This window comes from Melopsittacus undulatus, chromosome 12, assembly GCF_012275295.1.
Source record: "Melopsittacus undulatus isolate bMelUnd1 chromosome 12, bMelUnd1.mat.Z, whole genome shotgun sequence".
In the NCBI taxonomy this organism is placed as follows: Eukaryota; Metazoa; Chordata; class Aves; order Psittaciformes; family Psittaculidae; genus Melopsittacus; species Melopsittacus undulatus.
This window is the reverse complement of record NC_047538.1, coordinates 12,429,684-12,442,710: the sequence shown is the minus strand read 5'-3', so window position 1 is coordinate 12,442,710 and position 13,027 is coordinate 12,429,684. Positions and strand designations below refer to the sequence as shown.

Below are 13,027 nucleotides of genomic sequence, written 5' to 3'. Positions count from 1 at the left end.
AGATCCAAACTCACCCTGGCAGAAAATTGGGCATTGCCACCCACACCCCACTACTAGTATTAAAGCACAGTGCCAGCCAGAAGTATTCAACTTCCCTTCGCAGCCTCTTCCACCCATGCATAACAGTGTTCTTACCAACAGATGATGCCTGTAGTGTTTTTCAGCCAGCTCACACTGCTGCGTCTCTTCCACACACAGTACAACATCTGTCACTGTGTTAAAGGATCCTCTACACAGAAACATCCACCCTGATATATACACAACCTTCTCCCACAGAGGGGCACTAGATCTCCATCTAAATTTGCTTCAGTACTTGAATTTCCACCACTGTTACCTGCACAAGTTTTGATTACTGTCATGTTCACAGTATGTTTCCAATTCACTGTTAAGTTATCAATTCTTCTCCAGCCCTAAATTGTCTTCTGCTGGCTCTTAGCTGTCAGGAGGTTAACATACTGTAATTGCAACAGTTATACTAATTGTTAGTACAGCTGTACATACATCTTACTAATGGTAACATGTTTGTTGTCACCCACGCTACTACACAACATTCCTGCTTATTAATCAGATCATTTCCCTGCGGAAATGTTTTCAACCTGTCCCTGTCAGCAATTAAATACAGATTGGATACAATGCTTCCAGTGTACAAAGACTCTCCGTAAGGCAATCCTTGATGCTAGCTTCTCCATGTCCTTTTGGTGAGCATGCATTCTTCTCCTGCACTCCCATGACAGCCGCCAGCTAGAGAAACACCACCGGACTATCCTGCTTCGGTGATGCTCCTGGGCCAGCTCTGGAAAACAAACACACAAATTACTCATTACTTGTTCCATCCTCGGCTCATTTCTATCAGGTGAGACCATAACATTTAAAACAATGGTTCTGAAGTGACAGAAGCTCTAGCACTGAAATATGGTGGTAAAAATTCACAGTAAGACTCAGCTATGGACTATGTTCTTCCTATAGATCACAAAAACAGTTTTAAAGCAGCACCATATTGCACTCACTGAAGAAGGGAAAGTTAAGACACTCCATCACTTGCAGTGCAACGACAATGGGCAAGTTTTGATCAAGGGAAATCTAAAGCATTTTCTCTTAAATCACATGGAAAGCAAGTTATCTCCTCAACAGTTCAGTATATAACCTTAGCTAGCCTTAGCAGCATACAGTCCAAGTTGCATCTCACCATCTGTTGAGTAAGCAGAAACACTGCAGCATCTCCTAGAATAGAAAAAAAACATCACTGTGCCTTAAGCAAAGGGGCTGAGCCCTGCTCAGTCCTAACTTGTAATTTTCACTCACCAGTCTGAAGTTTCTTTGTTTTCTGAAGGTTTACATATCCCAGCCATGCTTCCATGCACCTCTTCAACTCCCAGTGCTGATTGTGAGTTACTGCCCTAGTCTCCTTCTGCTTGTTATTCTGGCTGTACAAATACAGCTCTCGCCACTGCAGCCAAGCCTGACAGTACAATTGAGGAGGGCAGGCAACAGGAAAAAAAAAACAAAAACAGACAAGGTTAGGAAAGTAGAATAAAGAAGACAAAAGGAAGAACACACAGGCAATAGCAAATTCAAGGCGAAATCCACGAGCAATGAAGTATCTCCCCACAATGCGAGGAAAACACCTAACCAACCGACTGAACAAGAAACAAATACCAAGAGAGTGTCAGCACAGACAAGGTCAAAGACAAAGAATTGATAGTAAACTTTTTAATTAATACTTTCACACTTCTTACATTAAAATGCCAAAATAATAGGCTTTCAGAGTATTTTCATATGTAAGAGAATCGCATCTTGAGATAAGATTTCCCAAGCCATTTTCTTTTTCCAAGAAAACCAGGTAGCATTGCCATCTTACAGCACAGGGCAAGTTAAATATCATTTAATACCTGCATTTAATAACATAGACAAAGGGCCAGTTTCATCAAAAGAAAGAAAACCTTTTTTCTTTAACACTGTTTTCACCATCTAGGATGAACTACTTACTGAAAGAGCTGACAACCTTTTAAGAATATGAAATGCTGGACTGTATTTTCTTACTCCAAAATGGAATTAAATATGCTCACAGAAATTCATTAGGACATAAGAAATGTTATCTTACAAAGAAGCAGGGTGCTGACAAACAGCTGATCAGTGCTATCTTGCCTCCTAATGGGATAGTGGACTGGAGTTCAGCTGGATGCAAATACTCTTCATGCCCTGCTCAAAATGCCAGAGCTGCAAACACACACACACCTGGTTAAGTGGCTAGTTTCTGTGATGGAGAGAACTCCGATAGTTCCACTATCATCAAGCACTGTGTAAGACAGTAATAATTCCTTCGGACAGTCTGCTTCCTAGCAAATACAAGACATGAATCCAGTTTGCTTTGCCTAGATTTCTTGTAAAAAAAAAAATTGGTCTGACCTTCTTCACAGAATATCTCAAGTTGGAAGGGACCTGTAAGAATCAGAGTTCAACTCCCTGCTCCTCCCAGGACTTCTTAAAACCAAATCATCTGACCAAGAGCATCATCCAGACACTCCTTGAACTCTGACTGCTTTGGTGCCATGACCACTTCCCTGGGATCACCCTCTCAGTGAAGAGCCTTTTCCTAATGTCCAATCTGAACTTCCCCTGACACAGCTTCATTCCATTTCATGTCTTAATATGCTCTTCCATCTTAAATACTGCAGTTCACAAAGCAAATAAGGCCTATACTTTAATAACCTTCAACATTAGTCATATGTGCATGCAACTTAAAAATTACATCTGGTAGTAGGTGATGCTCCTGGGACTTACTCGAAATTGCAGGCTCTGGGCCCAGTGCTGCAGAGCCAAAACAGTCATTTTACGTCCTGTGCAGCTCTGGTAGCGTCTTCTCCACACTGCCCACGATATGCTGCCAAAAAGTATGTTACAGACATGTTCAAATGCAGGTTCCATAGTTCAGTACAAGAAATTACCTTCCCCTCATCAGAAAATGCATGAACAACAATCTTTAAAATTCAGTCTCTGGGTGTACCAGAAGAATTCAGACACAGACCCCCTAAAAAAGGAGGAAAAACCAATTTAAAATCTAACATGGAACAAAGTCACTGCAGTAAGAGATAACAGGACACAGGTAAAAACCATGGCATTATGTTCAGTGCCTTTCTGCTTGTTTGCATTCCATTCTCACCGTAAACTGCTTCTTTCCCTGAATGCCCACGCCACAGACTGCATCCCACGTTTTGTCCTTCGGACATCAACATAAACCAGCCAACACTGCCAGGTCCTGAGCAAGTTTTGCTTCTTTGCTGTGCACAAAACCAAAAACATACTGTATCTTAAGTTCATGCATGAATGCAGCACTTTTTAACCACTTAAATATTTGAACCGTTCTTTAACTTGCCCCCAAGCTCCATCCCCCTCAACCCGCAGTGACACCTCGTGGGAAACCCTGAAACAGCACCACCAGCGCGAAAAACCACCCCTGCCGAGGGTGTCACACGGACAAGAACCTTTGAAACGCTGACAGCATCATGCCGCTTGGTCAGAGCAGCGTGAATTATCAGACAATGCCACGGCTTTGTCTTCAGTGCTTACAGGGTATATAACTGTAGAACAATATTCAGCGTAACAATCTTACTGAGTAAGAATCACAGGATTTTCTTTGTTTCATTTTAAAAAAGAAGTTCATCAGGTTCATCAGTAGCTTTTCAAGAGTTATTCTCTATTATAAGCAGAGAAATCAACCAGAAATAAGTTAAGTTTATTTAGCAAGCTGGTCACGCAGCTAAAGCCAGAAGTGGTGCCACAAATTCCAGTTTACCCCTTTATGCAGCGCATTGCACTTTCTCTGCACAACAGTCTGGCTTCCCAGAACTGACACTATAGAAGCAAAGTTATTAGAAAAAACATCACTGATTTTATGCTATTTCACACAAACTAAACAAAACACCCCCCCACAAAAAAAAAACCAAAAAAAAAAACCACCAAAACCCACCACATTTATGGTTTAAGATTTCCTTGTGATCTGGTGAATCGAGTATTAAACTACCTTAGTCACTTTTCTACTTAAGTAAGACACAGCTGCTTCGGTAAGCACCCTGCCTTCAGTAAGAGGAAATCTAGATAGCCTCTCAGTTTGTTTCCAAAAGTGCCAGTCTATGTAATATTCCGAGGCTACATTCATATGCAAAGAGACCATTTAACTCATTTTGCAAATCAGCACAGAACAAAAACCACAAGATCACCTTTAACACAGGGTCATCCTCCCCTTGGGGGGGGGGGGGGGGAACATATCCCCTGAAGCCAAAGGAAGTTGCAACCAATATAAGCAACTTCATAAGCAGGATAAATCTACTGCAAAACAAAGGCTCTACACAGTAAGATATGGGGCACTCAATAGTTTGGGCCTCTTCTCAGTTGCAAGACACAAGCTAGAAGGAATAGTGAATACAGGCAAGATATGTGCAGTTAATACCACAGGGAATTACTATCTAATTTCTATAGCCACAGCTGATAGAATTCCAGTAACACAATCTATCAAAAAATAGCTCTGTGAACAAATATTGTGATAAAGAGAAACAAGCAAACAAAACTACCAAAACACCCCCCAAAATAAGCAATGCAATCCAGAGCAGATGGAGAGGCCCTTAAGCTTATTCACTGGCATCACTAAGTAACTAGCTAGCTACAAGGTACGACATCAAATAGAACCCCCCTGCCAGCTTTAAGACAGACAACCATCTGTACCTAAAAGCATTACATTTCCATGGGGTGGGGGAGCGCTGGGGGGAGGTGTTGTGCAAACATGCACAAGGGACAGAGATTCTCTGTAAATATTTCCCATGGAAATTCCCATCTCAATAGGCCACCCAATAAAGCACTTCACTTACCATGAGACTGTACAACATAGTATTTGTTCCTCTTTCCTTGTTGCTGCCTTACATGGGCTCTCCAGGTCTTGAACATCATATTGCAGAGAAAATGCCTGAGAAATGAAAAAGTGCCATTCAGTGAAATAGCTACCAAATGCCCAGAGTAGGATTCTTTCAAGTTCTGTTATACTCTAAAGATAGGTTGGATAGGAAACATGAAGATAATCAATGAAGACACTGTTCCTGGCCTTGAGGTACTGCTGATGTAATTTGCTCACTGGTGTTAGTAACTCCTTCAAAACCCAAAGAACATTTCTCATATACACATAAAAACAGGAAGCCATTTCACAAACCTGTAATGGTTGTCTGCTCTGAGGCTGAGCTTTCCTTCTCTGCAAACAGTCCACCACTCCTTCCACTCTCCAAAAGTTTTTTGGAGAATCTTCTGGTCATAAAAGCATCTAAACAGTTGAAAGATTTGGACATATGAAACATCATACAGGCTTCCAGGTTGACCACAAATCAGTTTTAATGAAGATTATGCTACCCTTTTTCCAGCCTTGTCTGATTAGCCTAACAGTATCTAATTGCACTTAAATACCACTATCCTACTGTGACACTTCAGTCCAAGACTGTGAAGTATGACAAGAAACAATCAGCTTACTGACTGCAAATACTTCACACAAAGTCAAGGAAGGAAAGACAGATGTTGCTGACTCACCAAATACCAGTGCCAGTTGACTTCAGACCTGTGAATAACTTGCATCTCTTATCCTTAGTTCTGTGTTTTACTCAGACCACCAGCACAATTGGTAATGATACATGTACTTTCCTTGCTGATTTTGTTCTTTGTTAAACACAGAATATTTTATGTATAGAAATAAATACAAAAGCTACTTCAGCTTTTATAACACTTGGATTGTTCCCTTATGTTCTTAGAAACAGATAATCTCAGGCCACCCTAAATTTAAAATCTGCCTTAAGGACATTTAAATAGGCTTAAGAACTCCCTCAGCTAGTTGCACATCACCCACACTAAAATCAAAGCTGTTCATCTGCCCAGGTACCTTCTTCTTCCAATGGCTGCTAAGCCATGCACAAAACGGATTCACAAGTCACATATAACCTTAAAATTCTTGCACCTTAGTAGAACAGTCTCTGCTTTTATACCCAGATTTCATTACCACACAGCTGACCATGTAAGAAGTGATGCTACATCTAAACTGATTAGTGAATAACTGAAAATTACAATATAGGAGGGTCTGCATGAAGGACTTAGGATTTTGATCACCTAACTAAAAACAGTGATCATAATCTACAACTTCAAGAAATTTGTGGGATTTTTTCGTTTTAAAATATTTTATCAAGCATTTTTCCATGTGATCAAGATGACCTGGGCAGCAGCCTAAGAACAGGAAAAGTTCTTCTGAAACTGGAAAGTCTCATCAACAGGAATACAAATACATTCAAAACATTCTTCTGTTTTGTGATAGAGGAAAACAGAGGGACCCATGAAAACATACAAGCTAACAAACAAAAAGTACACAGACTCACAACCTTTGATCACAACTACCCCACCAGCTTAATGAAATTGGTCATGTCTGTAGTAACAGGATTAGGCCTGAAATACCCGGAGATCCCTCAGTAAAACACATCTGAATCCTCTCACAAGTTGCAGTTCAGAGCTACCTACCCCAAGCCAAGTTGCTAAGTCATTCCAAGCACTCAAGCAGAAAAGGAAAAAAAGAAAAAAGAAATGAGCTGGATGTTATAATTATTTGTATTTGGTGCACTAACAGAATATTGCAATTATAGATAACTGGGGACTCTGAAGTCTAAAAAGGCAATTCATTACTGCTTATGCTCCTTGCTGAACTTCATAAAATGTACTCTTACTCATCTGCCTAAAAAATAAATAAAAGAAGTAATCATTATCCTGAATTCAGACACAGCCAAAGAAGTGCAAATGCAGTACATGGGATAGCAGAGTAGAGAGGTTTACAGAACAACTTCCATTTACCAGCTAAGGCAGACATACATGTACAGTGTATTCCAGCTACATACAGTCAGATACAGTACAATGAAACTGGATAACTAAGGACCTGATCTTATTCTGACTGTAACAAATACAGGTCTTTCTACTGGGAACTGCTGCAATTCCCAAGGGTGTGGTCAAGCAAGAATGAACGTGCAAATGAAAGCAAAACACAAAGGGAGCATCCAAGTGTTGGGTTTCAGTAGGCTAAAAACAGAAACAAATTCTCTGCCACAGGTATTTCAGACAGTTACAAAGCATAAACGGATACACATTAAGAACATAGTGCAAACAGTAAAATGAACTGAACTGCAAAATCTCCAGTTGTTAACTTTGAAAAATTATTCATTTCAAATAAGGTATCACAACCCTACCCCAGCATTTATAGGCACATATGGTTCAACTACAACATGACAACCACAATTCCATTTATTTAGTTTGTAAAGTTAAACGATTATCAAAAACAATAAAAAAGCAGGAGGAAGAAGAGTATTCAGTGGAAACCTTCAAGTGATCTCTAAAGACATCCATCCAGGTATTTTCTGTGCAGCCAGTACTCCTAGCCCAATGGTACATCACTGAGCCGTAAAAAACTTTTAAAAAGAGAAGAAAAGCCCCCACTCAACTTCTGTAATTTTATCTACCTGGCTTTGGAAGGAAGAACTTGTCCAAATGTCTTTTTTGCCCACATATAGAAGAATTTGCTTGCCAGATATCTGGAATGTAAGGAAAGGTTAGTTGCCTTTGTATTCTATTAGTTCCAAGGCAGCAGTGAAATAAGAAATTTTATGCTAGTTTCAGTAATAATACCAAGGATCTGGTTTTCAAAGATCCAACACCTATACAAAACATTTACCCCGTGAAACTAGTACCTTTAACAGGACTATTCACCAAGCAAAATTGCATCATTACAGGACACACTGGGACATACTTCCTCAGAAAACCCAGCCTGCTGAAACACCTTCCAAGCAGCCCACTTACACCCACTGATACTATTGAGGAGGCTGCTGATTAACTGAGGGGCCTGTGATTTAGAAGCAGTAACATCATTGTCTCCCTGAAGTCAACCAGCTGAATCAGACTTGTTTCCACAGCAGCCAGCCTAATGATTACTCCTGCCTGAAACCAGCAGCTCTTCATTCTTCCTGCCTCCCCCACAGCAGTCCTACTTCTCACCCAACTTCTCCTTGTACCAGTTCAACTCACTAATCTGTAGCTGTGAGGCTGTCACCTTCAGCTCCCCCCCCATCCCCTTTTTATTTTCACAAAGGGATTTAAGAGTTAACTGGCACACAGAGGGCCCCAATAAGCACCAAAGATATCAAAGTAATTAATTAAAGCACACAGTCATGAAGAGGCCCTGCTTCTTTCAGCAGGTCTGAGTTGCTGGATCAGCTCCAGTTGTTCAACACATATTAGGCTTTTAATCTCTAAACAATTGCCATCCAACTTTTGTCAAGATTCCTCCAACAAACAAAAGAAACACAAGAGGTGGGCAAGATAAAATCATTAGTCTTTCTACATTAGAAAGTAAAAAATTTATGAAATTTGACTGTGCCAATGCACATCCTCAAATTACCACAAGATATCTTCAGAACTATCTGGTATGCCTGTGAACAAAAACATTTGCCTTAGCCTGCACTTAAACTACTAAAACCAGAGTTCTTCAGGTCTGATCCCCCTGCTCCATTCAGTGAAAATTACGTTTTGTGTTTATCACCTGATTTGGCATTCTTTTACCCTTCTTCTTTGATGCCAGGTATACCAAACTGGATCCAAACTGTCATGACCTCTGTCATGAAATTGATGTCTGGCAGACTGGGGAGCAGTGGATTGCTCAGCTGTGTGCATCTCATGCTCAGGTAGTTGTTGGATTTCATACATCTTCATATGCATCTTATGCATCTTCAGAGATTTTGAACTTGAAAGAAGAAATATTTTGTGTGTAACTACATTAACTGCAAACAAGTGGCATGATTTCTACAAGTTAATCTCTAATGAAACTATACAATCACATTTATAAGTTGATGGCTATGAAACATTAAAACACATTTTTGATCTCTTTATCAGGCATTTTTCACTATCTAGAATTTTAAGATTGTTTCCCCAAGACAAGCAGGAAGACGTATTTCAGTGCAACCATGTCACAGACAATTCCTTTCTCCTCTAAAGTTGAAACAAAAAGGCACTAACATACATTTGTGCTTCCCCTCCCATGTGTGTTCATACAGTGTGCCTTTACAGAGAACATCTGAACATGTTTTTCTGCCTTTTTTTCCTCAAACATATCAACATACTCTGTCTATTGCTGACAAATTCTCTTGAGGACTAGGGAACTGAAGTGATAATTACTCATTTTAACAGGAAATGCATTTACAAAGACAGTTATTTTCCAAGGAGCTCTCTTCTAGCTTTGCTCATATTTTAACTGTTACTTTAATAAAACTAAAAAGTCCTTCTTGCTTTTTATCCATTTATCATCAAAAAGGAAAATTTGGTATATTTTCCCATCACAGTTTGCTTTCATACATAGCTCTAATCTGAAAAACAAGTATGTTTTTATGAATCCCTGAAAACAAGAATGATAAAAAAAGATAAAACCCGCTGAACCAGTTGCATTGAAGCTTCTTTCCCAAAACAAATACTGCCACCACCCTGAAAATTTGCACATTAGAACCACAAACACATTCTTGAGCTGCTTCATGAGGCAAGAGAAGAGGATAGTCTGAAGTCTCAAACTAATAATCACCTGAACTGAGCAGGAACACTATGGTGACAGCCAGAAAAAAATTATTCCACAGTTATTGGAATAATCCATACTAGTAATTTTCAGGAGTTCAGCTGAAGAAACACTCACAGTGTTAACAACAAATCATTGGGGGTGGGGAACAACAAAACCACACACACAAAATATCTCAGAGAAGGAAATACAGTATTTGGGCTTGTTCCAGCAAGCTGCAAGGAGCTAAACCGAAGCTAATGAAAGAAAGCAAGACCTATGTTTCATGTGAGAGAGAAATTCTTATTCTCGTATAATATTATTTGTTGTCTGAAAGAAGAGGAGCCTATCCAGCTGACAAAATAATTCTGTTCACATTAAGATGTACAGTTAAGGCAACTGCATGCACTGCTGAAAAAGAGCTTCAGATACTATTAAACATATGTAAAACAGCTTTCACCATGAGTTCCTATACTGATGTATTATGCTCAACTCCCTTTAAAACCATCTAATGTGCTCCAAAAGCAAACCTGCTCTGACCATCTAGAATAACAATGGAACACAAAACAGTCAAAAAATCAAGCTTGTAAAAGTTTCACATTAAGGTCTGAAGCATGTGAATAATGATTGTCCAACATATGCAATTTTAAACACGATTCCTTAATTTGAAACACTGTATATGCTACATATATTTAGTGATGACAGCCCATGTCCGTAAGGATTTACAAGTCACTATGAAAAATGAAACTCAAAGATCATTTATCCCCTGTAAAATTAGAAAATAAATTCATGGGAAGAACAAGAAAACTGACACCACCATGGAATAAACCTGTGGTTGGGCCCACAGCTATATCCAAATATGTTACGTTCTATTGTAATACCTCAAGCTACAGAACATCATTTTTGTGTCTGAATGTTATTATAATGTAAACCCACGTAAAGTTGTGTTTAGTGATGGGTTTCAGGGTGGTGTGTTTGTTGTTTTTGTCATTTGGTTTTTAAGAGGAAAACTTTCTGGTTAATAGCATTTCATAGAGACCCTCATATGAGACTGTCTCGACTTTCTTCTGTCTCATGGAATGTTTAAGATGTTATAATTAAAGAACAACTAAAATCACAGCTGAGGTCATCAACAAAGTAGCATCTTATTTGTGCTCAACAGCTTCTGGATATCTTCATTTTGTTCTAGGTGCAAGTCTGCAGTAACCAAATACACTCTCTGCACTGCAATGTTGTATATTAGCTCTGGACAAAGCATAAATTTCTTCCTGTTACTTGTGACAAACCCATCAAACAGCCCTATACTAAATGCAGTCTGTATCTTAACACTAATAGGAATGCCACTCAGTTGACCTGCATACAAACAACATAATGCAATTCTAGCTGTTTAGCACAAAAAGCATCTACCTGCCTGCACACTCATAGCCTTACTGACCTGAACAACACTGCGTTCATATAATCTGTTGGTAAGAAAGTCATAAGTAGTTGAATCCTAAGACAGCAGCACCTGCCTGAATAAAGCTGTGCTAGAAATATGCTATAAAAAGATGACCCTAAGTTATGTTCTTCTATTTAGAAACAAATCCATTATCTAGGGTGATAGAAGAACCAGTACCTAAACAGACTCCTTTTCACTTTTTTTGCCTCCTAAGCTTCTCTCCTTTCACAAGCACACAGAAATTAATAAAACAATGAATTCCACCCAGCTCCAGTATGCAGCTTTCCAGAGGCCTCATGGAGAGCAAGACTGTGAGAGCACCTGAACTTATGACCAGCAATCTCCTCGTAAGTGCAAGGCTTAAGGCGTGACAGAGAAAAATACCCCAAACTTACAGCAGTCAATCAGAGTCTGCCTGCACAAAATTCCTTTCGACGTACAAGAATTATAACCTGAACGCCTTTTTGTGCTTAAGGACTCAAGGCCCGCGCAGTATTGCTCTGAACCCCTCCCCCAGGGGCTGGAGGCCGTGGGCACAGTGCTGGCCTCCCGGGCCACCCAACGAAGGAACCGGCCGCCTGCCGTGACAGGAGGGCGAAGGCAACACCAGCACCGCGCCCCTTGGCGGGCCCCTGCGGCCCCTTAGCGCCACACGGAAGCCGAGGGTCCACAGCGGGAGTCCGGGGGCTCTGCTCTCCCTAACGCAGACGCCACCGCTCCCGCACACACCCGCACAGCCGCCGCGGCCTTCGCAAGCCGGCTCCGCACGGGGCGAGCGGCAAAAAGCCTCAGGAAGGACCGGAAGAGGCCGCAACCGAAAGCGCTGGCCCTGACGGCGGTACCTCAGCGCAGGACAGGCCCCGCCCACCACTGCGAAGAGCGGCCGGAGCGCCCCCGACCCCCTCGGCGGTGCCGCAGCGCCCCTCGGCGGCGAGGAGGTGTGCCCGGTCGTGTCGCTGTCGCCGCCGCGGCCTCCGTGCCGGTAAGGGCCCAGGCTGCGCTGTCCCCTGGCGCCAGGGCCGCCGCCACCGCCAGGACAGATTTACCGACCTCGGGCGTAAGCTGCAAAGCCGAGCGGCAGGAAAGGGGCTGAGCTCGCTATGGCACCGAAGGGCTGGAGGTCCGAGGCCACCTCTGTGCCCCTGGGCGGCTCCATTGCCCGGTAACGTGCGTCTCACCATGGACCGGCCTGGGGAACACAGAAAGTGGCGACGAGTACAGAGGCTGCAGGGAAACACAACCGCGTTCCGGCGTCCCAAGGGCAGTGCCTGCAGCATCTCACAACGGCCCTCAGCCCTCAGCTCGGCAGCTGGCTACCATCGGCCCTCAGCAGGTATCTGCTTAGAGAGCAAAGCTGCTAGAAGAAGCTGTAAGAGTCACAGCGCTTGTGACACAGCGCCCTGTCACTCGAGGGGAAACCGGGAAATGTTTATTTCCATTTAATTCCACAGGGAAACGGTTTGTACTGCGGGCATTCAACCTCATTAGCGATCAAGAAAGAAAACATTTTGTCCACCAGACCCTACCAGTGTGTCCTTGTCCTCACTCCTGCCTCTCTGCCTGAGGAGCCTGGAAAACCGGGGCCCCAGCTGCACGGTGTGTGTGGTGGTTGTTATGCGGGCGCTGGGAATGCTGCTCCCCGACCGAGCCGCGGGAGAACGAAGCAAGTGAATTCCTCACTAAGTGAATCCCTCCAGCTGACGGTGCGAACAGTTTTCGCTGCACGGTTTAGCAACAACTACCGGACCTGTCAGGTGCGTGCGGATGAGCCACACCGACCGTGTCCCTGCCGTCCGTGAGAACGCCAGTTCCGTGGACAGAGACTGAGGGTGTTCTACACCACAGCCCCGCTGGCAGGCGGCGTGCCAGGGCCCCGCGCTACGGCTGCACATCAAGGGCCGGCCCCGGCAGACCTCGCCCCCCGCCGGGACGGGCCTCGCAGGGCGGGCACCGGCAGGGCCCGTGCCCCGCAGCTGGTTCACTCCGCGGGA

At 42.6% G+C, this 13,027-nt stretch overlaps 1 protein-coding gene across 3 annotated transcripts in view; it reads right to left on the bottom strand.

Annotated features, from left to right (window-relative positions):
* SFI1 (SFI1 centrin binding protein) overlaps positions 1 to 13,010 on the bottom strand; it is a 29,644-nt gene extending 16,634 nt beyond the window's left edge. For 2 of the 3 annotated variants that reach the window (XM_031047881.2, XM_031047883.2), the window contains exons 1-10: positions 12,563 to 13,010; positions 8,600 to 8,800; positions 7,524 to 7,595; positions 5,198 to 5,305; positions 4,863 to 4,957; positions 3,161 to 3,278; positions 2,782 to 2,881; positions 1,303 to 1,459; positions 632 to 793; positions 136 to 206 (exon numbers count right to left, since the gene is read on the bottom strand). In XM_031047881.2, the coding sequence (XP_030903741.2) occupies positions 136 to 206; positions 632 to 793; positions 1,303 to 1,459; positions 2,782 to 2,881; positions 3,161 to 3,278; positions 4,863 to 4,957; positions 5,198 to 5,305; positions 7,524 to 7,595; positions 8,600 to 8,784 (1,068 nt within the window). In that variant the 5' untranslated portion in view covers positions 8,785 to 8,800; positions 12,563 to 13,010. Of the gene's footprint in view, positions 1 to 135; positions 207 to 631; positions 794 to 1,302; positions 1,460 to 2,781; positions 2,882 to 3,160; positions 3,279 to 4,862; positions 4,958 to 5,197; positions 5,306 to 7,523; positions 7,596 to 8,599; positions 8,801 to 11,431; positions 11,793 to 12,562 lie in introns of those variants that run through there. The other variant, XM_034068577.1, reaches the window with a different exon arrangement.
* Positions 13,011 to 13,027: the final 17 nt, after the last annotated feature.